At 44.6% G+C, this 26,647-nt stretch overlaps 2 protein-coding genes across 2 annotated transcripts in view; one reads left to right on the forward strand and one right to left on the reverse strand.

Annotated features, from left to right (window-relative positions):
• The window catches only part of SPARCL1 (SPARC like 1), an 8,624-nt gene extending 4,080 nt beyond the window's left edge, over positions 1-4,544 (reverse strand). Inside the window, exons 1-4 of the mRNA XM_031066367.1 lie at positions 4,491-4,544; positions 4,335-4,388; positions 708-1,859; positions 1-26 (exon numbers count right to left, since the gene is read on the reverse strand). The exon at positions 1-26 is cut by the window's left edge and continues 2 nt beyond it. Of these exons, the coding sequence (XP_030922227.1) occupies positions 1-26; positions 708-1,859; positions 4,335-4,388; positions 4,491-4,544 (1,286 nt within the window). The remainder of the gene's footprint in view (positions 27-707; positions 1,860-4,334; positions 4,389-4,490) is intronic.
• An 18,187-nt stretch (positions 4,545-22,731) lies between these two features.
• On the forward strand, positions 22,732-24,989 carry LOC102040084 (dentin matrix acidic phosphoprotein 1). The gene is made up of 4 exons (XM_014311898.1): positions 22,732-22,785; positions 23,349-23,603; positions 23,730-24,290; positions 24,333-24,989. Exons 1-4 carry the CDS (start codon positions 22,732-22,734, stop codon positions 24,987-24,989), a joined length of 1,527 nt encoding a protein of 508 aa, XP_014167373.1.
• Positions 24,990-26,647: the final 1,658 nt, after the last annotated feature.

Below are 26,647 nucleotides of genomic sequence, written 5' to 3' on the forward strand. Positions count from 1 at the left end.
CCATGGGAACTGTCTGTAGTCTTAACCTGCACAGTCACAGAGGCATAAGCAGAAAGTTGTGGTAAATCTTGAGAAGAAAAAAAATACTTGGCCTAATTTTTTTTCAGGTCCAAATACAGAGCTGACTGAGGGACAGTTTGCTCTGTTTTGCTGTGCAAAATCTGTGAGAAGAGCATAAAGCCTCTGGTAGTATTACCATGCTCTTCTTATTTGGGGGAAAAAATAGAGTAGGAGATTGAGAGAGAGAGAGAGAGAAATGGGAGCTCAGTGAGGCCTGAGTTTCTTATAATTATTCCATTGACTCTAGTCCTGCCTTTCCAAGCTGTTCACTTTTGTGTAGTAGCATTTAAAATCTTTGTGAGAGATGAGTGAACAGGCTAGCCTAGTAAGCTGGAGACTGGGTTTCAGGTTTTTAATCTGTGCATCTGTGTTTATTTATGTGTTTCATTACACACCCCACTGGGTCTGGAGCTCTTATGTGAATGGTGTTCACTTCCTTTCTAGTCCAATTCACCTAAGTGCTCTGGGTGCTGTGACACAGCATGAACCAGAGGAATACTGAGTATAAGGGGAAATGAGACTTCTGCATATTAAGAAGTCACCTATTTTTCTCCAACAGGTCATTTCAATCATCAGGAATTTAAATTTAGAACTGGTCCCTCTCCCCCTTTTTGTAGTACTCAAGTTTTATTTTAAAGATAATTTACCTTATCTTCACTGTCCATTGAATTAATGTTCTGAATGGAGCTACTAATTTTCAGTTGCTGCTTGTTGTCAGAATTGGGTGGCTCATGATCATAATAATCTTGTTCAGAATAAGCAAGGTCTTTAATCTTGACAATTTGGTAATCCTCTGTCTCTCTGTGAACTGCAGTGTCATCTTCAGTGGTTCCTTCCCCTTCAGGCTCGGTACTGGTGCTCTCCTGGTCATTACTCTGGGTTCTCTCCTCTTCCTCATAGGCTGTTTTTTTCCAGGTATTGCTGAGATATTCCTCACCACCAATGTCACCACTGTCATGACTGTCATCAGCATTACTGTCTTCCCTATCTTGTATTTTCACCACCGTGTCATGATCACTCTGATAGTTCACTTGAATATGGTATTTTCTCTCTTGACTTTGCTGCTTGCCATCCTGATATTCATTATGGGTTTTTTGAGAGAGGGGGATTTCTTCTTTATAGGACTTCTTCCTGTTCTCCCTCTCTTCTTCCTCTAGGTCAAATTTCTGGCTGTGTCTCTTGGTTTTCTGGGTTAGTTGTCTGGAATCTCTCAGGAGTTCATCTAATTGCATGCTGTTCTCATGTTGCTGTCTTTTGTATTGGTCACCTTGATGTGTCTGATGGTCTTTATGCTTTGTGTCTCTGTAATCAGTTTCTTCACCCCATTTCTCATCCTCTTCTTCCATGCTTTCCTCATCATCACTTTGACTGGCTTTTTCAGACAGGCCAACAGCATTTTTGTTATATTTCCACATGTTATGCTCATGATGAAGGCTGAAAGCACCCACTGGGTGTTCTGTGTGGCCTGGAAGGTGTCGGTTTGCCATGTTCCCATGTTTCTCATGTTTCCTGAGCTGGTCGTGCTCAGAGCTGGACTGTTCTCTGCTGCTGCTCCCAGAGTCACTGTCCTGGTTATCAGAAGCCAAACCTAGTTTATTGTGCAGTGCAAGGAAGTCAATGCTTTTCAGGCTGTTTTTCACTTGATGCTTGCTCCCAGTTCTTTCTTGTTTCCTCATGGTCTGGGGCCCATCCCTGTCTTCAGAGCCTGGTTTTAAGTTTCTGGGAGTGGGCAGCAAATCACCCTCGTCTACATACCCTGTGTTCTCTTCCTTTGAAGCTTCTGGATGAATATATTCACTCTTTAAAAAAAATGTAAATAGCAGATTAATAAATCTTAGGATTATTATTTAAAGCTGATGCAGTGTTATTTTTGCCTTGTATTGCAAAGCATGGCACTGGCTTTATTTGTTTTCTTTATTATGTGCTCCTCTTAAACTAGCCTAGGGCATGACATTCACAGCTGATGTGCCTTCTCTTTCTCAGAAAATGTGTTTTTCTGTCCCTTCTTTTATTGATGGAGTTTCTGGAGAGGTCTATGCAACTCTTTTTCAGAGAGAGATGCATATGGGTGTCTTGTGAAATCTCAGAATGCTTAATTAGTATTTTAGTCATAACCATAGGCACTTGTAGGCTGCAGCAATTATCACTTAGCTCAGAGAAGGGGGATGTGAGACATAACTTCCTGCACAGATTAGGAAAAAATAAGGGACCTGGGAAAAGAGGAGCAGGCAAAGAGAGAGTACCTTTCACAAGGTGTCATGGTAGTAATTCCTGAGAAATGCCCTGCATTGATTTTATAATCCATATATAAATCTACTTTGAGTCCAATACATCATTACTTCCTGGCTGAAGTCACCAGGAACTATTGTGTGTGGTGACAATTATAAGATCAACAAGAGATGTTTGAGTGCCTTTTCTTAATCTGTCAAAACAACAGCAAAAGTGAGACCTTCAGTGGAAATGGTTCAAATGCTTGAGGAGAAAGCAGGTACTGAAATGACTGTCAGGTCTTGCTGAAGCAATTACCTTTTTGCTGCTGTGTGTGTTTCTGAACAACACTTGTGGATGTTCAGTGTTGCTTATTGCTTACAACAATATAGCACCTGATGCTGATATTTCTTAAAGCTTTTGGGGGGTTAAGTTTGGGAAGAATGGTCCTTCTCACTTGGTCCATCCAAGTTGCTGGAATAGCTTTTTTCCTTTAGTTTGACTGCTTGGAAACAAGCACTCCACTCACAAACACTTATATTTATTTTATTTTTAAAGGTAGGATTGAAAACATTAATTTGATTCTTGTAGATCAGCTATATCCTATTTCCTAATGTCAAAGTGGTATCTTAATGTTTTACAATTTTGTCTTTTGCCAGGTGTCCTTGCTGATGTGGAAATAGTACTGGGAACTATATTCACTGTATCAATTCCAACTCTAACTTTTTCAGGGGAAGATTGTATGTTCTAACAGAATCTAACAGAGTCTAACAGAATGTAGCAGAAATTCACTGTGGAGCTTTTCCAAAGTTCTACAGGTTCAGAAAACACAAGGCCAAACAGTCTTTAAGATTTTCTGTTGTGGCTACCTGTGCTTGAAGCAGCAGTTTGAGAAAGATTTCGCTCATGTCTTGACAGGAAGCCTTGTCCTGCACCAATTCTGCAGAGATGTGCCTGGATACAGCTTCCAGATGCTGCTTTCTGTTATACCTTTGTCCCCTGGGGAAAATCAGCTCTTAGAACTCAAGTGCTTGTGAAGGAACTTGGGCAAATTTTAGTCACTGTCTGTGATTAGATACTGTGGGGGAGAGCTGGCTTTTGATAGATGATGCACACACTTGGAACTGATGATTCATTGGCTATTGCAAGGTTTTGTTTTGATGCAAGTGTCTTATGTGTGTTATTTCTGGTAGACAGCTGTAGGCTGCAAACTAATCTTTATACCATTTCCTCTGCTGGATACTTCATTAGGAAAAGTTATTTTTTTGTTTTCATGATCCACATTGACATGAAATGTATCTGGAAAGCTGTATAGAGTGGGATATAGTTTATAATTAAAACATTTAAAATGGTTAGCATAAGAGTTGGGATTTTGAATCTTTTACTACAGAACATGGTATGAGTTTAGTAGTTCTGAAACCCCCAGTGGCTTGGAGACAAGATCCATTGTGTCTGAGTCACAAAGGCTCAGTGCAATAACAGGAATTTTTATTTGGGTCAGCCATGAATGCAAAACTATGGGCTTCATCATTAGCACACATATGTGGCACAGGGAGGGCTGGTGAAATCCTCCGTCTCATTGCCATCAGGGCATCTGGCCTGTCAGCCACAGATTACTCTGCCAGGATAAGCTGTGTCTAATGCTCTGCACCATGAATAATGAAACATATGGTGGCTAAAATTCTTACATATTTGACACTGCATATGATCCCCTGGCGTGATAAATTGAGGATTTCATCCTCCTCCTATACTGGAGATGTGATAACGACAATTTTGTCACTGGAGCTTATTACTTGTGCAAATATGGGTAATGATGATATGAGGGGATTCATTTAAGGTAATTTTCTCAATAAGTGAAACTTCTATTTTGAGCTTTAGATTTTGTCCTGTTTGCAACTGTTAATATGCAAAGCATGAGATACTTGGCACTAATTCTTGAGGTGAGAGGGCCTAAAGCTTTTTAACATAAATCAATTTGCCAAGCAATATGTATGTGGTAATGTGTTTTTATATTTAAGATTAATAATGTAAGTTACTTCCTATTGTTTAAAGAAAAAGAAGAGTACCTTTTCTGGAGTTTTCTGTCTGTGAGTTCTGAGCTTGTGGTTTACAGGATGGGTCTAAAAAAGACAAATATATGAATATCTGCACATCCATAAGCATAGAATATTCTCAGAATATAAAATTAGGTGCCTGATGATAATAGCATGGTGAGGACTTACTGAAATAGCAAAAACTGGTCCTACAAGACAAATGAAGAGGGCTACAGCCTTCATGTTTTCCAGATCTTGTAGAGGACAATAGTTAATGGTACAGGGTTAGAACTTAGAGGTTTCCTTTCTGCAAGAAACATGAAAACAAAACAAGTTAAGATTTGGGTATAATGACCTAGAAATGTCTGATGGAAGCAATGAAGTGGTTCCTGTAAATTGTTAAGGATAGAGACCCACAAAATTGTTACACAGTGTCCTGTAAACTCAGATGCGAGACCAGCTTAACTAGAGGACACTTTAGTCTCAGTTCTTTGACAGTGATTAAGCTATAGGCTGTGTTCACAAACTCCAGGTGGGTGTTACTGAAAGGCAGAGCTGTGAATGGACACAGGTTAAGTATTTAAATACTTACAAATAGTTGTAAGTGTTTATCCACCCCTATGAGATACCACTTTGTGAAAAATGCCTCTTTTTATTGAAGGCAATAAAGTGAGGCAGTGCCTGCTTGTGGCGCCTCTACAGCTGAGGTGTCCCTTGGCTGCTCCCCTCTGTGTCTGGTAGGAAGAATTAAGTGGTGAAATTCTGCTCAGCAGGTCGCCAAGCGCAGAAGTACTGCCCAGGCTGCTTGAAGAAGGGGTGCAGTCCTGCTTCGGATGCAGTCCTGCTTCTGTGTTTTCTTGGAAATTGTCACCCAAAGTGTACACTTCTGGAAGATCCCTCTGTTAAACATTGTTCAATGTCATTATCTTTCCTCAATGAAGATCAAAATACTCATTAGTGGGGCATATCTTGTATGCAGTTCATTTTTCCTTGCAGTTAGTCTCCAAATTACCTCTTGACTAATTATCTGTTATCTCTTTGGCATTCACAGTTAGTTGTCTAAGATGTTTTCAGAGGGAAAGGCAGAATACAACAAAAGCCAATAATGAGCACATGCAAAATGCCTCACTGGGCTGGATATGGGCAGTCACTTCAGATCAAGGCAAGTGTGGTTAGACTGAGGATTATGCAGGCAACTTGTCAGAAATGCAGGGCAATAATCCAATTTTATGTAAAGCCCTGAAAACTGCATACTGTGCTTTTTGAAGGCCTTGCAAGTGACTGAGGAAAGAAGGATTTGAATGTCAGGTAGGCTTGATGTCCGTTTCTTTCTGTTGCTGGTGAGCAACACAGACCTGGGCATGTCACTTAACTGAGTTTCCTTTTTTAAAACTCACATTTGTCATATTTGTTTTGGTAAACTAGTTTGAGAGTTATAATGAAAAGTTCTCCATGTTGTGTTTTATTTACAATTGCAATTTTATAATTTGGCTTGTCTCTATCTGTAAAAGTTGCCTCTACTACCTTTGCTTAAATAATCAAAACCTAGTTGGAATAAATCTGAGTTAAGGTGGCAGGACAGGGCTTTTATATTTTTTTTTTAACAGCAAGCCCACAACAGCCCATAGGAAGTATAAGACTTGAATTAAGTATTTGGTCTTGAATAAGTATTAAATTATTAGGGAAGCCTGGCCACACTGATTGGAGTGTCCTATGATGGATTGTGAGATGATATTTTTTACACTAAGTGGGAAGGCATTTCATTCTTGCTTTAATTTCCAAATATGTCCTAAAAGAGAGAATTTTTAAAAGCAAGCTTTTGTAACACATAAGTTTGATAGAACTGTCAGAAAGGAACGATTACACAAGAAACTTTTTTTAAAAAATATGAGCAGGGAGACATCTCTCTGGGAAAATGAAATCATTATACTCTGCAGGAGAATCTGTAGGAAGACCTAGCCAAAAGATGAATAGAAAAATTTCTTGTGTACGATGGGGATTTCGACCAAGAAATGAGTAATTTAACAGTACTTCATCTTGGGCTATTGAGCAAGCAATGCTAACAAGGGGTAGAGGGTTTGCATGGCGTGGAGGCTACAGGCTGCCATTCTAATAGAGTCAGCAGTCCCTTGAAATACTAATCAATTACATGAATTTTTAATAAAAGCATAAGTGTGATACTTTTAAATTACAACTGATATAGCACATTCCTGTTTCCAGATCTGTTTCAAAAGCCCCTTGTGAGAGCATGAGCACATTATACATGTAGGAGCTGGTTCATGTATGCACACACATAAAACTCAAAGGCAGATTTTGAGGCAGATTTCTGATCTAAGAAGAGATCACAAAAAGGAAAAAAATATTTAAGCATTAAAACTATTTCACTCATTCTGTACCAGTAAATAGTTGATAATGAGAATTGATCCCTCTGATGCTGCCAGTTTTACAGCTGCAAAAGCCACCGGACGTAAGTCCTTGATGGCTGACTGCAATAAGATCAAAACCAAACCAAAAGTATTTCAGGACAAGTTAAAACAATTTTTAACAAACCATTCACATTAGCTTACTGTAATTGTTTAATCTCTTATGTTTTCTTTCTACCATTTCATTTTATTTTATACTTGTGTAGATCTTGTTAGATCCTTAGTTTTTTAGAGTTTTGGGGTTTTGGGTTTTTTGTTTTTTTTTTTTTAACCAGAGCTGTTTGTAATTTAAGACCAGATCAAGTCACAGTGAGCTGCTTTGATTTAATTTGAGGAGGATCAAAATGAGACTTACTTATTATGCAGAATTATTTTGATATTAGTTGGTGGGTTTTGTCTTCTCCCAGATCCTACATTTCTTTCAAGGGCTCCCTGTTTGGTACATGTTTTCACTAGATCTACCAACACGTCTTTGAAAGGTTCCTCCAAGACCAGCCAGCATTTCTCTCTCTTTCTTTTCCAATATGAGAAAAGAAGGTGAATCTATTTTTTTGGCCTTGTCTGTTGGACTAAGGTCCCTAAACTGATATTTCAAGAGACTGTTGAAGTGTTGGGAAATTAGGTCGCACCGTGGCTTTCAGCTGGACCACTGTACGGTTCCAAAGGAGGTGTGTGCTTTTCTTGGCTCTTGTTGGCCATAATGCTTCATTGTTTTGCAGGATCACTGGAAAAATAATTATTCCAGTGGTAAGATAAGGGTTGTATTCCTAAACACAGTAACTACACATTATTTTCTCTTACAAAGGTCATTTTCTGTTTTAGACATAAACATCCGAAATGTGTTATCCTTAAAACAGACAACACTGTATGAAAGCTTCAGCTATTTTGTAGTCAGTGGAAAAACATTGCAGAGGGTTAGATATAAAGCATTCTAAAGTTTTAAGAATAAAGAAGAAACAGTACCATAGCAGTAGAAGAGGTGCTCCTTCTTGGCCTGCCACTGATGTACCAGAAATCCTTGAGCCTTGCAAAATGTTGCTGCTTTTCCTGAGATGTGTTTTGGTCTCTGGAACAGACTTTCTCAGCATGTACCTTGTGCTGCAAGTGTCAGTGAAGGAGGATGGTACTCTTTGGGTCTTGGTTGAACAAGGAATCCTAGGCTTCTGTGGGACGAGGTGGGGGGCAGTGGGCTGGTGGAATTCTGGTGGATTAGTTGAATCAGAAAGACAATTTGGTGCTCATGGGCTCTGGGCCAGTGGAGCTCAGCGGCTGTGTGGGAAGGACATATTTAGTGATTTGCAGGGAAGGGAGCCAAAGGGAGTAGGTGCAAGAGTTTCTGCTGCATCAGCTGCTCCCAGAAGCGCTGAACCAAGGGATCTGCTGGGGCAGCCACACTGTTGGCTGGAAAAGTGGAACACGGGGGATGCCAGTCTCTCTGAACTGCCCAGTGTTGTTTCAATATGCTGCACATGGTGCGTGTGAGCCTGCAAAAAGGTAGAAATTCTAAATTAGGTATGTGAAACCCAGTATTGGTTGGAGGCTCTTGCGTAACTCTGAGGAGTTTGCTGTTTGGAAGCTGTTGCTATGGCTGTGCCCCTGTGTGCCATAGCAACAATGCAGAGCGAGCTGGTGAGGAGTGTGGAAACCTCCATGAGCCTCTGCAGCAGAGGCTTTGTGGCTTCTGGTTCTGAAAGCATTAATAAGTTTATTCTTTTCTTTTTTTGGTCATCTCATTATTCTATAAAATGCTCCACCTGAACTGGAATGCTTTCTGGGAAGTTGTCCAGAAATAGTGGAGGGGATGCACCAATGTAAGAGCAAAAGCACTTCCAGTGATAAAGGCAGCAATCCAGTCTCAAATTCCACATTCTGCCAATATCCTCTCTTCCTAAGGAGGACACTTTACATATTGTGTTGACATGATTGGAAGAGAGCTTGAAGCAAAATGAAATGAAGTGTGCAAATGGTAAGAACTGTAATGCAAATGCTGAAAATTCAGTCACTTTAGATAATATTTTAATTGGTTCTTTTTAAAGTTACAGTTTTCCTGACTTCTCTTCTGTTCACCCAAAATGGTAATAGGCAATGGGTGTTGATTAGAAAAAATACAGTGAGAAGTGTATAAAAATTTACCATGTTTTATGTGGCCAACTGTGAAGTTTATAGTTAATAAAAAAATTAAAAAAAAACAAAAGAGCCTGAAATCAGAGCTGAGCCCTCACTCTGTAGACCAAGCAGAAAAAAACCCCTTTGACAAAAGTCCATGAGAAATTCTTTAAATCCTTTTCCCTTTTATCTCTGCTTCTCTGCCTGGAAACTAATCCATGCCTATTGGAGTTGAAATTCTGCTTATCTGTCAGCCAGTCGGTGTCTGAAAGGAGTGGGCATTATTTCAGAACTTCCCATTTCTTTTTTCTTTTGTTGTGCATGCTGAAAAGATGATTGGTTTTATCTATTCAAAACTCTTTGTGCTGTACCATCAGATTAGCTTTACTGGGTTATCAAAGATGAGTGGCTTTGCTGTGATTTTTCAATGTTTGAGATATGGATGGACTCTCAGCCGGTAAAAGAAAACTGTTCAGGTGGCAACCCAGAAATTAGGACTAGTACAGCAATGTTAATTTTATGGTAACTAAATATATAAACTCTTTTTGTCATAAGATTTTCTGATAATGGCTATTAACCTTGCCTTGAAGTTCTTAATTCACAGAAAAAAGTGCCAGACTCTGAAGAACCGTGCAGAAACTTGAAGTGGAAATTTGTAGGAGTTTGAAGGTTATTATTGGAAAACTGTGTGTGATTTGTAGGCTTTGCCTGATTCTGTGTTTAAGCAGCTTTCTTGGGAATTGCAGGACAGTGGGGAGAAAACATTTTGGTTTTGAGGATATTGAGGAATTATTGCTTATCAGAGCTGTTACATATTTACAAAATACTTCATTAAGCAAAATTTTTAATCCTTGCTTTTCATGAGAAAATGCTTCAGTTGAGAACATCTCTGGTTGTTTTCTGATGTCACTGAGAGGTCTGGGCTTGTCTTGGAGCCATCAGTCCTAGTGCTCCAGTCCTCAGCCAGTCCCACTGTGTCAGGCAGTGTGCTTTTTGGAAACCTTTTCAGTGGTGGATTAGTAATTCCCCAACCAGAAAGAGGTGCTGTGCTATCAAGGTGAAGTATAGGGGGAAGAGGGGAGGCAAGCAGTTGCTGAGATAAGTGAAAGGGAGGATATACAGCAAACAATAAAGATTAAACATAGAAGAAAGAAAACAGAGGAGCACAGGGAGGTGAAAAAATTTGATTTATCTGTCTCACTGTAGCAGCTGCTAGACAGGCACTTTAAACAAAGGAAGAAGAGCAAAACCTCAGAGGATTTTGTGTTATATTTATTTATGTGCCTGTCTCTGGCAGCAATGATCTGTGGGTCAAACTGACTATGGATTAGGCTCAAAAGACATTTGTTTTTATTGGAGCTCTCTGCACTTTTGCATGCTCAGTCCTGCCAGAGGGTTCATATTTCTGCCCACAAGAGAGTGGTGTTGAGCCATTGGCTTCCAGACCACGTACCAGGCTTCAACTTCCAAGTTTTTAAAATGAAAAGTAAATTTTAACATCAGTGCTCATTCTGATTTACAAATAAAGTTTGGCTGTTCCATCAAATATGCTTTACCCCAAAATGAAAAGGTGTAAGCAAGGTGGAACTCAAGCGTTTTAGTGTAGATAAAGAAACTGTGCGCATATACTGGCTATTATATCAACGATATAATACCTAGCTGTGTGTCTGTGTGTTTTCTCTTTTTACTACAGAGGAAAAAACCAGCAAAATTAACCACAATACAACAGTCAGACATGAAACAGTTTGAGTCTGATTGCAGTCAGTGCTGATGTGTGTGTGCTGTGGAGTTCCAGGTGGTGAAGATCACAGTCTGCCAGGTGGTGTTGAGAGGGCTCTAAGCACATCCCTGGATGCCTCTTAGCCATTAAATAAGTGATCAGGAAATTTAGGGAAATCTCGGTGTAACTTCCTTAACAAAAGGTGCATCTGAAGCCTTTCATGAGCTGATGAAATGGCCTTCATTTAGATAACCATATGAATTATTTAGATTCTCAAAAGATCACAGCCTGTAGCAACTCCCATTGGAAATGTTGGCAAGTACTGCTTGTCCTTTCCTACTGGAAATAATTGATAGGGTTCATGTGGACCATAGAGGCATTTCATGGGGAGTTTAGTTTTCTTGAGAAAGGTAGAAAAATTGGTTGGAGACAGTGCTGGGGGTAGGAGGGAGTTGATGCCTCTGACCAGTTCTGTTCAGTTGTGCCACCCCAAAGGAATACTGGAGGTGGGGGCCTTCTATGCCTTATTTTTGAGGAGGCAGGAGAATATCAGTTGTGGCTCTTTAGGTATCTTATAATAGTGATTCTGCCCAGGAAGTTTGCCCAAGTATTTTTGCATGCATTTCTTTCTAAATTAACTTATCTACCAAAAATAAATCACTGATAATTATAGTAAATATAATATATAGATGTATACATAGACAAATATTATTCCTTTTTTCTTTCCTCAGAAAAAAGAAAGCTTGACTTCCTTCTGGAGACTTCTTGTGCTGGAATTAAGTTTTTTATATTCTGGGAAATGAATTTTTGGCACAGCTTTTTTTACTCTAAAGGCTGCCCTTCTCTACCATCTTTTTTGACTCCAAAGGCAATGCCTGGAGTCCTTTCAAGATTAGCGAGCATGTCTGAGCATAATAATAAATGCATATGAGCTGCTGATGAGTATATTGAAACTTATCTCCCAAGAGCTTTATAGTGAAAAATCTCACGAAGTGTGGCTTATCATTAAAAACTTTTAAAAAATCACAGGGACGTGAAGTTAAAGGTCTTCCTATTTGTTCTTTTTGTGGCCTGCTACTTGGTCAGTTCTGCATCTAAAATCAGGTTCTCTTGAATACAGATGATGTGGTTGCAATTTATCTTTTGCTCTAATCCAGGAGCCCTCCATCACCAGTGTTTTATTCCATACAGCAGTAGTTCTGCCTACTTTCACATAACAATTTCCTTACTTCATTGCACTGAGTTTTCCAACCCTTCAGCAATCTCAGTTAGTCAAAACCCTGTTGTGGCTTTTTATTTCTTATTCTACCTGTGTTAAATGCTGTACGGGATGCAGTTCTGTCTGTGATTTTCATGATGCCTGGGAAGACAAGAAGTGCCAGGCAGAGCTCCTATTCCCTGGATGTATGGAGTGAGTCACGCTTCCTGGTGTGCAGAAAGCAACTCCAAACAGGGCCGAGGCTCCAGCACGGCTGCCCCTGTGCTGCTGCTATATCAGGCTTTGTCTGTGATGCAGTCAGGGTGTCAGAGACTCTCATCCCTCTCTCCTGAGAGCTGCTGCTCTGGACTGTGTCATGCTTGACCACAGTGCCTGCATAGGTTGAAATTATATGTTTAAAAAGGAGGGAGAGAAATAAACATCTTGCCCAGCTGGGGAACATTTGAGTCCCATTGGGGAGGAGCTATTTTAAAGCTCAGACTGAAAGATGTCTATTTTTGCCCTTCAGCCAGACAGACTCAGCTAATGGTCTAAATTGTTCAATCCATTTTCTTGACCAAATTCTTAAAAAGAGGAACGAAAATGAGCAGGAAGAGTCCTTAAGCCAGCAAGAGGTAGACAGAGCTCAAACCTGAAAAGATCTTATCTATACCCTTCTGTTCTTTGGGGCTGTAGAGATGTGCTTTATTTTTATAGTTGTAGTGTGCATTTGCTTTAATAATGAGCCAAAGAGATTAAGTTCAGTGTGAGGATTTTAAGAGCAGTACTGCTGAAAACACATTGTGGAGGTTGTGCAATCTCCACGTGTGTCTCATGAGCAGGTTGTTACTTCACTTAATCATTTCAGATGCACAGCATGGCTGGAGGCTTTTGGGGAAGCGTAACACAGCTAGGACTGCTCCTTGTGGCTCATCTTCCTTGTTTCTGATGTTCTGCTGAGCACTTTCCTTAAAACTGCCTGTGTAGATGGGTTTAAATGTTAGGATAGGGGAAAACCAAGTTTTTTATTGTGCATGGGTGCCATTTAATTGGATTTCCAACCTGACTGCCCTGTGAAGCGATTCTGCAGCTGTTTGGGAGCACCATGAAGCAAATATAGGTGGGGGAAAAAGCCAAGTCCACTTGTGATGGGGAATCTGATGTAAAAAGTGTGTCAATACACACAAAGGAGTTTGTCAAGGTTGTTTATTTAGTGAGTGCTGTGATCTTTGGTGATGACAGAAAGGCAATGAAGCTGATGAAGGGTCTGGAGCACAAGTCTGTTGAGGAATGGCTGAGGGAGCTGGGCGTGTTTAGCCTGGAAAAAAGGAGGCTCAAGGGAAACCTTATCAGTCTCTACAACTGCCTGAAAGGAGGGTATAGCCAGGTGGGGTTCAGCCTCTTCTCCCCAGCAACCAGTGACAGGACAAGAAGACTGTTTCCAGGTGTGCCAGGGGAGGTTTCTGTTTTAAATTAGGAAGAATTTATTCACAAGAAAGGGTGATTGGACATTGGAGTGGGCTGCCCAGGGACATGGTGGAGTCACCATCACTGGAGCTGTTTATGGAAAGAATGAGTGTGGCACTTGGTGCCATGGTCTGGTTGGCATGGTGGTATTTGGTCATGGGTTGATGATTGCTGAGGTCTTTTCCAACCTAAGTGATCCTGTGACAAGCAGAAAGCCTTGGTCCATAAGAAGACAAGGATTGTGAAAGACTGCAATTAATCTGTTCCTTGTTATTTCAGGAACAGCATGGTCTTAGCATGGACTGTCACCCTCTCCTGTCATGGTCCTGGTTCTGCTGATATTCCTTACAGTGTGTGACTTATTTCAGCTCTAATGCTGGGTCTGACATCCTCAGGAATCAGAAAAACCCAAGTGTGATTTTGTACAGCTAAACGAGCCTTTTCTGCTCCTTGGCCTTTCTTACCCTGCTTCCAAGTCAGCATTTCAGAGAGCTTCTCTCACCCCTGGGAGCTTGGGGACAGCAGCTCTTGGGGCCTTTTGGCTTGGCTATGGGCAGCTAGGCATTTCCCTGAATTAGAAAGCTGCTTTTAGGATTTTCAGGGCACAGGACCCTCCCCATGGCATTGTGTCCTCAGTTTCTGGGTGATTGCCCCCCTCTTCCCTCAGGTTTTTCACCTTACTTCGTGCATCCTCAACTCCATGCAACTGCCTGTTCCTCAAATAGAAATAAGTACTGAGGAGAGTGTGTTATTCATGCCAGCACAAAGGTCAGGCTACTATCAAACCTGCCATCTGCGTGTGTGATGTCTCAGAGCCTCTCGAAAGACAAAAACGGGGCTGTGGGTGAGTGGGTGTAATGTCTGTAATGTCTGCTGTTCAGCCAGCCAGGGGTTTAAAAATACCACTTGTGAATGACCTGATGAGAGTAGTTTTAGAAGGCAACCCACAACCAGCACGTTTCAGTTTTCTGATGGGAAAGGTATTTGGAGAGGTGTTTATATCAAAACAAAATTTACTAAACAAGAAGGGAGCAGGACACTGAGGGGAGATAAATATCCGTGGTGGAGTGGCTGGTGGCTTCCACTGCAGTTCTAATGCCTCTTTGGGGTCGCTCAGGGCACTGGATTTGTACTGGGGAGAGGGGAGGGAGGGGGCAGTGAGATGGGTGATCAAAGACTGGTTTTCATTTCCAAGCACCCTCCTCTAGTGCTGTAGCAACAACTTCCTGTCTGTATGAGTTATGCTAATTTCAGTGCTGAAAAATACAAAAATAGCTGAGGAGAGAGGAATCAAATTATAGTTTTGCCATGGGATGAGGTAGTGGGAAGGAAAATATGCTGTACCTTCTCCCTGTGTGGGCATGGGTGCCTGCCTCCCTGTGCTCAGAAGGAAGCAGGACCCAAATGGGGAGCAAGCCAAGCGCTTGTGTGGAAGTATCACCTTGTAGAGATCCCTGGCTGCTGCCTGCTTTGCCCCAGAAATTCATCTCCTGATGTCCACAGCCATTAAAGAACAGCCTGTCAGCAGCACCCCACATGGTGTAGAGCAAGATCTCCATGGTCACCGTTTCAGGATCTAATCATTACAGAAAAGGAAAGAAAGGATAATAGCTTGAAATATTTCTACATTTAAAATTCTCTGTAATACTATATATTTTCTAGTTTCTTTGTTATCCCCTAAAGGCAGAGGTTTCAGCCCAAATTCTGGTGCGCTGTGCATCACTCTGGTGTCTGCAGTGCCTAGCCCATGCCCAACTCTTGCTCCCACATGTCAGCCCCTCTGTGCTGCATCCCACATCTCCATCATGGAGCATTTCCCTATGCTGCACCACTGTGATGGAATCATGACTATTAGCCCCTTGTTGGCGGTGGGGCTGTCCTGGTACAGCACAGCAAGGGCTGGGTTTGTTAATGGGAAATGGCTTTTCTGGAAAATATCACAACCTGAGTGGGCTTTGATGATGCCTCTTTGAGTGCACTAATGCTCAGCTAGCTCACACTGGCTTTGTTTTGGGTTTTGGTTTCATTGAGAGGAAAAAAAAAGGGGGAAGTGAATCAAACTGAAACCTCCCTTTATTCCATTTATTTTTCAGTTGGAGGGAATGGAGAGATTTGAGCTTACCTGCTGGAGCACATTAGTCATATGTGATGGCTGTGGGCATGGGCAAGATTTGAACGTGGGCTGGGTAGTGAAGTGCTTAAGCCCACGGTGCTGAGAGGATTATGGGTGAGATGGATCAGCTTTTGTGATTCTGGCCCAATTTCTTCAATAAGGAGTGCCAAGACCCTGCTGAAGGTAAATGGATGCCCTGGCACATAAGCTGGGGTGACACTTCCAGCAATCCTGTGTGGTTGGGCAGACAAAGGAAGTCCTTTCATGGCTTTGCATTCCCATTTGGGTTGGTTCTGGAGAGGAGCCTGGTGGAAGACAGAGGTGGTGATGCTACTTCCTCGTAGAAAGCCACAAAGTGTACTGTGTAATTACATCTGGGCAGAGCAGGGCTGCCCCCACAGCACAGTTACGTACGTGACTGGAGCAGACAGTGCTGGAATTTGCAGATATGTCAGCAGTCAGAAATACTAGAAACCCTCAGGAAAGGTTTTGTCAATAACTGAAGCCCTGAAGTTACTAAAAAAATTTGGAGGGGAGCTTTGTGTTCCTGCTCCTGCTGTGGGACCATGCATGCAGGGAAGAGGCAGCACATGTTCTCAACTGTGCTTCCCCAGACAGCACCTTGCTCTCATTTGTTTGCATCAGTCTTCCCTGCTTGCATATCAAACATATTTTCACATCTTTTTGTTTGTGACTGGTTATGCAAAATCAAATACTGTGCACGAGAGTCAATGCTTACCCAGTATTCATTTCTTATACGCTTTTTTTTTGAGATGCCTGTTTCTAATCTCCCATGCAATAATCTTTTGTGCATTCAGCATTCAGAAAAAAACCACCAGTAATGAGAGAGTATTCCAGAAGGAATAGTGAAGAGGAACTAGACTGAGTAAAAAGGTATTGATTGTCATGTGCAATCACACATACGCAGCTGCTTTGAGGTATACCATTGAATTCTACTGGAAGTTTAACAGAGTGTGAATGAATTGTGTAAGAATTCATCTGTCATTTACAGCCGCTCATTTAAGGTGATTGGTATGAAATTACAAAGAACAACCTGGGGGGGCTGGGGGAATGGTTAGGAAGTTTTATTTATTGATAAATCAAACAATGAAGAGTGTTAAAGTCATCATGGAAGAGTGAAGGCTGGATCCAGCCTTTATGACTGGTATCTAAATTGGGTGAATTGACTACTGAGGGAATAAGTTGAAGATCTCATAAATGTAGGTCTTAAAAGCAATCAGCTTCAATTGCTACTGCAGTCCCTGTGAAAGTGGAGCAGAAATGCAGATCCCTGCCTCAGGATCAGGGGTGGCTGCTGTCAGTTGCCATGGTGATGTTCCGGTGCTGTATTTTAAGGTGCTGGCAGTCAGCTGTGCTCAGCTTCCCTGGTTAGTGCACACCAGCATTTTGGCTGCTGGCTGAATGCTTATACAGGTTTGTCACCAACAATCCCACACACTCTTTTCAGGAAAACAACATCCAGTAAGCAATTCCAGATTTTTCTTTGTTATTCTTGGTTTCCTCTGATATTCAAAACACGCTTATACTGCTTAAGCTTGGCCTGCCCCTCCCCCCAGTATTTAACGACCTTTTTAGGAACCATGGAAAACCAAGAAACATCTCCTTGGATTTAATACTTGTTTCTTGCTGAAAAGAAGTTTATCATAAGCATGTAGATTCCTGTATAGAGTAGATTCTATGGGATTTTTGTTGCATAGACCTTTGTGCAATATGGAATATTGTGGAAGATGTGGGTACAGCACTTACATAATAATAGTTAATAAAAAGTTAGATTGTGTTGGATTGTGAACCAAATGAAAGTCAGCAGATGTGTGATGTGCTATGCTTTTATTTTCTGAGGTTGTATTAATTGAGACTTCTCTGGCTTTGTGAGTTGTTTGGCATTGCTTGGGTTTTGGTAGTGAGGGGTTTCAGGTTTGGTATTTTTTTGGTGGTCATGTTTTGGGTTTTTTGGGGTTTTTTTGTGTTTGTTTTTTTTTTGCCTTTTTTGTTTCGTTTTCCTTTCTTCTTTTATTTTTTTTTTTTGTTCCTTATATTATTTTTTTAAAGTTATTAGGATTTTGAGGATTCAAATGTCCTTGGAGGTATGAGCCAAATTGCTGATGATCTCTTGCTCAGAGCTGCACTGATGGTGTCAGTTTTTCCAGGCTCCCAGGGGACTGTGGTAGTGCTTCCTGTCCAGCTACACTGAGCAGCAATAAATTTAGCCCGAGTGAGCCATAATGACAGCACAGGAATCAGAGGACTCCTGACCGCTCTCCAAGAGGGTCTGGCTCTCCCTACAGACATCTTCATCCCTCGAGCTGCCAGCCCTGTCCTGACTTCTCTGCTCCCTCTGGGCGCCTTGTGCCTCCGCATTACCCGTTTGCACTCCTGCAGTGCCTACAATCATACAATCATTTCCACCAGTCATTTCCTTCTGATGTTTTTTCCCCCTCCAACAAGAAATCAGGATGCTGTGACTCAGGAGACGGACACATACCTGACCTGCATAAAGAGCACAACTGCCCCTATGTCACCCTGAGCAGTTCACTGATGTGATCAGGGGCAAGGCTGGCCCCTGATCGCTGCTATATTTTCCTTGCTGAGAGCACTGACACTATGCTGCTTTCCAGATCTTTGCAATTCCAGTTGGATGGGAGCAAGCACAGGGTGAAAGCTGCAGAAAGCTTTTCGTATTAAGGCTGCATTATTGTTCCACTTCCAGCTTGTGATTGACAAATACTTACTGCTCCGACCTCCCAAGGGGTTGAATAGTGAGCAGGAAGTGATTGTAAAAGATATTGTACTCTGAATGAGATGTTAGGAGCTGTAATTACCCTCCGGTGTCTCTATGATTACTGCTGTCAGTGCTGAGCTATTGACAGCCCAGTGTCACTGGAGCTACCTGGTAGCTGTGCCAGCATTGTCAAAACAGGTCCCTGCTGTGAGGCAGAGCTGAGCATCTGTCCCTGCCCTGATTTTGGCTGAGGGCAGCAAGATGCAGCAGTGCCTGTGTACAGGAAGGTGTGTTGGATCTGAAAGTGGCCAGGCAGAAATGAGACATCCTTATCCACATCTGATGAAGTCACAGGCTCAAATTAGTGAATTCAGCCAAGTTGATGGATGAATATAGATTTATTGAGCCTGACAATCCAGTCACACACATCTGGGAGGGATGGCACAAAGCACTTGTCCAGCCATGAACTCCAGCTGCAGTGAGCATGATGTGGATAGCAGTTATTGCTCCATGTGTTTTGCTTTGGCAAAAGTGACACAGAGCAGGTACAGCACCTGTGAGACTTTGTCCCAACAGACCATCGGGGCAATATGCTGGTTTTGCTGGAGGTCATTGCTCAGAGTAGGATGGTAGAAAAATGCTATAAATAGACATATATAGAGTGTGAGGCTGGCACAGGAGGTGGGAAGTGAGGGATTTGGGGAGATTGCCTTGCATAGGTTTTGGGAAAGGGCATGGTGCATCTTGTGAGTAGGATAAGGTTGGTAGCTCCCTTTGACAGTGTCACAGAGACTTTAAACAATCTGTGATGTCTGAAATAGGTGCCTGAAATAGAGCAAATGACTGGTGCCTTTAAAGTGCCTTTTTTCTCTGGCTGTAGAGGAAACTCCATGGTGGACATGGAATACGGTTGATGATCCTACCCCTGTGCTGACAGGACGCCAGGGGAGAGGGCTCTTGGTCTTATGCAGAGGTCTGGCATTAACAGGTGCCTTTTGTGTGTCTGTATTTCAGGGCCTCTGGACTCAGGCTCCTGTGAGATGTTCTTTTCCAGCAAGGAGAAGTAGCAAATTTTAGAGGCTTAGAAGAAATCAAGGCTGATCATGGCTCTGTGCTGTGACAAACATGCTGGTAGTTCCAAATCACAGCATTTGCAGCTATGGGGCTTGCTCCCAGAAGGAGTTGGAATATCAGTGTTGCTCTTCAAACACCTAAAATGTCATCATTAGCTACTGGGCTCTGTGTCATGTTAATGCTGTGAATCGCAGACAATGTTTACTCAGGTAACAAAATGAAACTGTGTTATAACGCCTGTCACCAGAAAGTGTGGGGGAAAGGGATTTGGATTTGGATCTGACCATAAGGTAGGAGCTGGTGCTGAGTGGTTGAGTGCTGAGGACATGTGCCTTGGGTTCTGCTCTCATCCTAGTCTTCCCTACTCCCCTCATTCATTGATCCTTTTCCTTTTGATGCTGCTGTCAAAATCCTTAAGTCTACTCAGGTGAGAAGTGCACCAGCAACATTAATATTATTAAAATACCCTGGACTGGAAAAAAAAAGAGGAAACAGTGGTTTTTTCAACACTATGTAGTTCTTGAGTTTTTGATGCTGAGCTGTTATGTTCTTCCTCCACCAGCTGGCTGGCTGTAGTGCCAGCTAGTCTTTTGGCTCTGGTGTCTCTTATCCCTCCTGCTGTCTGCACTAATTTCTTTCCTCTGTTCTCATGAACACTACACAGTCCAGACTGTCAAACAGAGGAGTGATATTCCTGCATCTTCTTACCAGCTCTGCCACCTTTCTAGTTTCTGACTTGCCACATACTCCCTGGTAGTCTGAGGGTGCCAACTTTAGCCTGGCCAGGCTTCCCCTATCTTCCTTCCAGGGCCTGAGCATCTTGGTAGGGTAGGACTTGTGGAAATGCCCAGTGGCATTTAAAACACCCAACAGACACCTGCTGCTCCTCTCCTCAATCCATTTCTCACCTTTGATGTAACAACAATAATCCTTAATATTATTTTTTCTTTATAAGTTTAATTGTAAGGTTGCAATATGTGGGCTGGGGTTTCCTTTCCTTGAAAAACACAGGCAGATCTGCTTGGGCAATCTGGCTAATGCTGTAGGATGATCTCTGGAAGGGATTTGGGGTGCAGACCTCATCGATGGACCCAGGGCTATTGGAGATTACAGGGATGTGGGTCAGGTCAGTGTGCTGTCAGTGAGCATTGTTGGGTGTGCTGGTGCTGCAGGTGTTTCAGGGCCTTTGCAAAGGAGGGAAGTGACCTTGGGGTAGTGGCTGGTGGGGCAATGGGTGATGTGTTATAAAAGAGCTGGGCATGCAGAGCTTGCTGTTTATCTCTTTCTTGCACCACAGCACCTGGACATGAGGCACCACCAGATCTCTGGGGGCTAAGTTAAACGCAGGTTAGATATTAAAAAAAAAAAAAAAAAAAAAAAAGACAAAACATGGTAATTGTTGGAGGTGCTTAAAAAAGGTTGGTAACATGAACTCAAACCGGCTGGGGACAGGGGTATAATTTTGACACAGGTCAAAAGGAAAATACATCCCATGGTATCTGCGGCAGGGGTCAGGTGGGGAAGAAGAGGGAAAACGTGCTGAAGGTATGGGCACAGAAATGAGCGGCTTGATGGTGACTGTCTTGAGGCCAAGGGGCTGTGGGGAAAGCAGTGGGGCCACAGTGGCTCTGGGGCCTCCCTGCATGGGGCGCAGGAGGAAGGAGAAAAGTTATACTCATCACATTCAGCACCTTGTAGTCCTCGCAGGACAGACACACATGGACTGTGGGCTGGTAATGAGGGGGGGAACAGCAGGAGATTGTGAGGATGAAATTACACCCAGCAGCCAGACTGACTTGTCTGGTTTCACAAGATGCTCTGTCCAGCACGAGGCATGCCATCTGGATGCTGTTTTCTACAGCCTGAGCTAATTCAGATAACCTGCAGTTTACAGAGCCCTGACTCAATTCTGACCCTGCCCAAGTTTCCTTCAGCCATTTATTTCACAGTGCCAGCATCTCCTGTGAATGGCAGCAAAGCTGCAACCCTGTCCATGTCCCCATGGCACATATTGTGGTCTGAGTTTTCCAGAGCAGAGGTAGCATCCCCTCCCTGTCCAGCAGCTGGAAGGAGCACTGGAATGCTACACTCAGTGCAGAGTGTGTGATGCTCCCTATACACTTCCATTTAGTATTTCCTTTCTTCCTGGTACAAGCACCTGTGTGGGCATGAAAATAAAATATGAGTACTCTCTAGGGTGGTTTTGTGCTCCTGCCCCAAGGTACAGAACAGGGCTGAGACCTGGCAGGGAAATGGTCCCTGTGTGTTTCAGCACCCTGGCCCATGGCACAGGGCAAACTCTGCTCCCAAGGTTAGGTTGCCCAGGTTAGGAGGACATCATCCCTGGGATGGGGTCCAATGCTTGGCGTGGGTGACGCTGTAGTTGTTTGCGTGTGTCATGGAGGGAAGTGTGTGAATGGGATAAATTTAGCAGTCAAAACACAGGGCCAGCACAGTCTGTCATTAAGTGCCTTCCCATCTCATCATCCTGCAACCACAAGGAGCTTTTTTAGGGCCAGCGTCATGGCAGAGGCCAGAGGAAGTGTGGGAGGCCAGTTCCTGGTGACACCTCCAGGCGCAGCGGCGCTGCCCGGTGGTGCCATTGGCTGCCCCCGGCCCGGGGCTGGCACTGACCAGCAGTTAAATGCCTGCCCGGGCACCCTGGGACACACAGCCTGGAGCATTCCAACACAGACAGCCAGTTCATCCCTTCCCCAGCACCATAGGAGACGGAGGCTTGCATCACACCTTGAGGTAAAGGTCTTGGTTTCTTTGGGTTGATCTGGCATTGCCTGGAGGCAAAATGGCAACGTTTGGGAAAAGGGGATGAAGATTTCCTCACAAGTTTTGGTGGAAAGCAGGAGGCTTATCATCTGGGATGTGGGTGTTGCTTTGTCAGGGAAGAAATCAGAAGTGTGCTCGTTCCAGCATGTTTTGGGTGCAGGGTGATGTTCAGTGTGGTTAGTGTATCCCATAGGAAAGAGGTGCTGGGCTGGGCTTAAAGAAAATGCTTGGAAAATGAGAGCAGAGCTGGAGAAAAGCCCCCACTGCTTTATCTACCTGCCAGGCAGCAGTGCTGCTGGGGTGCCCACCCAGAGGGCTCTGGAGATGCAGCTCTCTGAGGCACTATCTCATTGGGATGCTCCACTTTGGAATGGTAGAAGATTTTATGAGGCTGTGAGGACCACTCCAGGTGGGAAGTGCAGCTCTGCAGCCCATGGTCGCACAGTGCTGCCCATCTGAGGTGCAGGCTTCTGTCACAACCACTGAGCTCAGCTGAGTGGTGACATTGCCATGGGAACAGGAAACTCAGGGGAGCTTTCCTGCTCCTTAATGATGCTCAGACAAAAAATCTGCCAGTACATGGCTGGGTATTTCAAATCCCAAACTAAAGGGAGGTTTCTGCACAGGAGGTGCCAGGAGGTGGCACAAGGACAAATCCCTGTCTTGTTTGATGACATGCCAGGCTGAGCACTGTGATTTGGGAGGGCTTTGTGAGACCAAGTTCCAGCCAGAGGCACATGCAAAGGCTTTGCTCTAGCCTGTAAATATTTCATTCCTTGTTGCAGCCACAGGGACCATGACTGACATGAGGGCTGCATTCCTGGTGCTGCTCCTATGGGCTGTGGCCTATGCTTACCCTGTAAGTACCCCCTGGACTGACACTCCCACCCCAAACCCCTTGGTTTTGCCCAGCCAAGGTGCACTGATCACTGATCAAATGTCTCCTGGATGTGTTTAGGTGCCTGGCCATGAATCCCCCCACCCCAGCACCCTGCAGGAGGTAAGCCACAGGTGCTGCTGTCCCACAGGGAGCAGCCCCTCAGGGAGCAAGTCTGGGATGGGGAGCCAGCTCTGGGCAAGCATCCTTGGACCAGGAACCTAGGAGGGATCTGCTGCTTCTATGGGTCTTTGAGCTTTGTCTATCTGCTCAGTCTTTTCAAGCTGGGTTGGTTTCACCCTGTTTTGACTTTCCTCCCTGAAAAAGTTCCCAGTTCACCTGACACCTTTTGCTGGGCTGCTCTTTTGTTGGTGGCTACCATTTTATTTTGTATCGGCAGAAATAACGAAAGGGCTGAGGTGCAAGTAATAGAAAAGATTTGAGCTCTTGCATGGCTTGGGAGTGAGGTCCTGCAGCAGCAGCAGTAAAAGTACTGTGGTTGGTGTTTAATAAACCAAAAGCACCATGTCATGTTTTGCCTCCAGGATACCGCAAATGGAGATTACATCGGCAAGCTGGGCAACCGCCTAGATGGTGGGGATGGCAGACATCATCCTGCCAGTCCAGAGACAGGGGAAAATGCACTTGCCAGGGACCTGGCAGGTGGGAATGCTGTGGATGAGGAGCTGGGTGAGCTCAGTGGCCAAGATGTGGGAGACCGCGTTGAGCAGGCTCAGCACGTAAACCAGGTGGACCACGAAGACATGAGTGCCCACAATGGGAATGACCTTGGTTTCCTGGTGAGTGAGTGAGTGAGTGAGTGGAGAGGAATGTTTTGTTCTGCCAGGAAAGCTCCCTTGGCCCCAAAGCTGGCATTGGTCAAGGCTGTGCTTGGCTTTGCATTCATCTGTTTGTCACCTCCATAGGAGGTGGATGCCCGTGACACTGATGATGCTGACAATGGAGACCACTACGGTGCCAGAGCCAACGGGTTCCCCTCCCATGGTGGCGGGTTCCTGGACGAGGAGGATGACAGTGGGGACGACACCTTCGATGCCAATAGGGAAGAAGAGAGGGGTGAAGGCCCTACCTATGGGGCTGGTGCTGATGGGGCAGGGGAACACAAGCATGATGCTGGGCGTGGGGATGCCGGGGCTGGAATGGGGCACAGCAGCAGCAGCAGCAGCAGCGAGAGCATTGGGGCAGACCACCGACGCTACAGGAACTATGGGCACACCTACAGGCACAGAGGGGCCAGCAGCAGCAGCCAGGAGGAGAGCTATGACTTCCAGGACGAAGCCATGCAGGGGGATGATCCCTCTGTCTTTGACGGCCCAGGCAGCAGCTACAGGATGCGCCACCCTGGCCCCCATGCTCTGGGGAACAGTGGGGAGAGTGCCCAGGGGGCTGGCTCCCACCGCTGGGAGGAGGGTGACAGCAGGTCCCCCGAGGTGGAGGATGGTGACTCTGGAGAAGACAGCCCATCTGTGGAGAATGACAGTCAGTCAGAAGAGCCTGTTGACAGCCAGTCAGAGGAAAAAAGCTCCAGCCACTCCAGGGAGGATGGGGATGAGGATGGGGATGGGGATGGGGAGGACAGCCCCTCCAGGGAAGATGAGGACAGTGAGTCCAGGGAGACCACTGATGAGCAGTCAGATGAAGAGCCGGGGGAGACCCCAGAGGTGGTGAGAACCTTGAATGAACACAGCAACAGTCAAACCTGGGAAGGTCAGGAGGACTGGGATTCTGCTGAGGACAGGAGTGTGCTGTCCACACCTGACAGTGAGTCCAGGGAAGAAGAGAATGAACTGAGCAAGTCCGGGGAAGATGATGATGACCAGAGCCATTCCACAGAGGACACTGCGGAGGAGTCAGAGGAGGATGAGAATGACTCTGTGCCAAGCACATCAGCTGAGAGCCCAGAGGTGCCAGAGGATGACAGCAGCCCAGAGGACAACACAGGTGAGGACAGCAGGTCTGCAGAGAGCGACAACAGCGAGTCCCAGGAAGATGAGGATGACGTGGAGAGCCACTCCCAGGAGGATGCCACTCGCGAGTCCAGCAGCCACGGGGACGACAGCTCCCTGCAGAGCCTGGAGAGCGGGGCCCACAAGCAGCGGCTGGGCGCCCTCCGCCACAGACCTGCGGCTGATTATGATGACAATGACTGCCAGGATGGGTACTGACCTGTGCCCCGTGACCTCAGCAGCAGGAAGGGTGTGGGGGGAGGAGGGGTTAATTTATTTGCTATATAGCCTGGTCGACTTCTTCTCAAGAAGTGGTTAAAATGGAGTGGCTAAAATGGTGTGGTCAATGCTGTGGTTAAAATGGAGTCGGGTTTGCCAGAGCTAGGCCTGGGCATGCTACACAGGGAATGAAAGGCTTGCCAGGCACAGGGAAAACACTGAACCACAGCAAGAAAGGGTATTTTCTGTATCAAACTGGAGAGCAGCTGAGAGCTGTAAGTGCCAGCAGGGTGATGCTGCCCACTTGCCCCAGGGGCACAGCGGTGGCTTGGCACTTCTGGGCATGCTGGGCAGGCCCCTGTGTTCACTCCTTGTGTTTACCTACCCAGACTCCAGCTGGTGCTTTCCATTAACTCTATGTCCTGCACATAAAAAAGAAAAGCTACAGCTGGTGTGCACATGTGGTGCATGGGCGCAGCAGGGTGTGAAGTACCACTTCAGGATGGGATGTATGTAATATTTTTATTATTTTGTAAGAAATGTACAGAAAACATTATACTGTATCCTTTTTGCACTTGTATTTCAAAGCTGAAATATACCCTGTCGATTTCTTTAATCACCATTAAAACCACCAAACTCCACTGTAGTGTGGTTTGAGATGTTGCAGTTTTTTTTCTCTGGGGTGTGTCAGGGTCTGCAGTTTGGGGCTGGACCAGAAGGAGCGGGAAGCAAAGGGCAGGATATTTGTGTGGAGAGCCACAGCATGCCAGGAGGAGGGGGAAAGCAAAAGCTGAGGGTGTTCCCACTCCCTCTATTTCCAGGTGCCCCAAAGGCCACCCCTGCCCCTTGGTGAACCTGCAGTGGAGTGGAAAATCTGGCTGATGACTCCAGTGAGCTGGGCCTGAGGCTTTGCTATGTTAGGGCCATCACCTCCTGCAATGTGAGCAAGGGTTGTGCTGCTCTTCCTGAGGTGCTGGAAAGGTGTCCCAAGGCATGAGGACTCTGCTGGTCCACTGGCTTTGTGTGGCCATGGTGGCCCCTGGTACCAGGTTCCCTGCAGCAGAGATGCAAGGTAAAGGTGTTACCATGCCTAAAACCTGTTTTACTCTATGTGACATTTGGTTGGTTTTTTCCTCCTATCAGCAAATAAACAACATGTTATTTAAAATCACATTATTTTAAATGTCACCCAGGCCCTTCTTCCTTGTTCACATGTGCAAGACAAGCAGTACAATGTGGGTTTCGATGCTGAAGGTGAAGCCTTGGGCTGTTGTGTCACTCTGCAGTTTTATAGCATGGAGTTGTGGCTCTGCAGGGGACAGTCCCCAAGGGGCCAGGGTGAGTGGGTACATTCCCTTCAGCTGTCAAGTCTCAGGGCTAAGCATTGCAGTACCAAATTCAAGAACCAGTAAAAAAAATGAAATCTTTTTCTGCTAGTTTTAGCAGAACCACACTTAATTTGTAGCCTGCTTCCACCACTTGAAGGCTGATAGCTGAACAACTAGTGGTTTTTATGGAAATTATGTTTTAATTTTCACCCTGTGAAAACCTTTTTCTGCTTCTGTATGAGATCAGCTCTGAAACTTGTGGCTTCCCCATGCTGCTGTCTTGGGAACGAGCCTCTTTCCTGACCCTTCATCCCACTAGTCTCCACTGTG

This window comes from Geospiza fortis, unplaced genomic scaffold (genome assembly GCF_000277835.1).
Source record: "Geospiza fortis unplaced genomic scaffold, GeoFor_1.0 scaffold11, whole genome shotgun sequence".
Lineage (NCBI taxonomy): Eukaryota > Metazoa > Chordata > Aves > Passeriformes > Thraupidae > Geospiza > Geospiza fortis.

Excerpts from the sequence above, each read along its gene's own strand:
- LOC102040084 (XM_014311898.1), top strand. The coding sequence starts at position 22,732 with ATGAGGGCTGCATTCCTGGTGCTGCTCCTATGGGCTGTGGCCTATGCT. Across the intron at positions 22,786-23,348 it reads CTGTGGCCTATGCTTACCCT|GATACCGCAAATGGAGATTA; the intron begins GTAAGTACCCCC and ends TTTTGCCTCCAG. Across the intron at positions 24,291-24,332 it reads CTGGAGAAGACAGCCCATCT|TCAGAGGAAAAAAGCTCCAG; the intron begins GTGGAGAATGAC and ends GTTGACAGCCAG.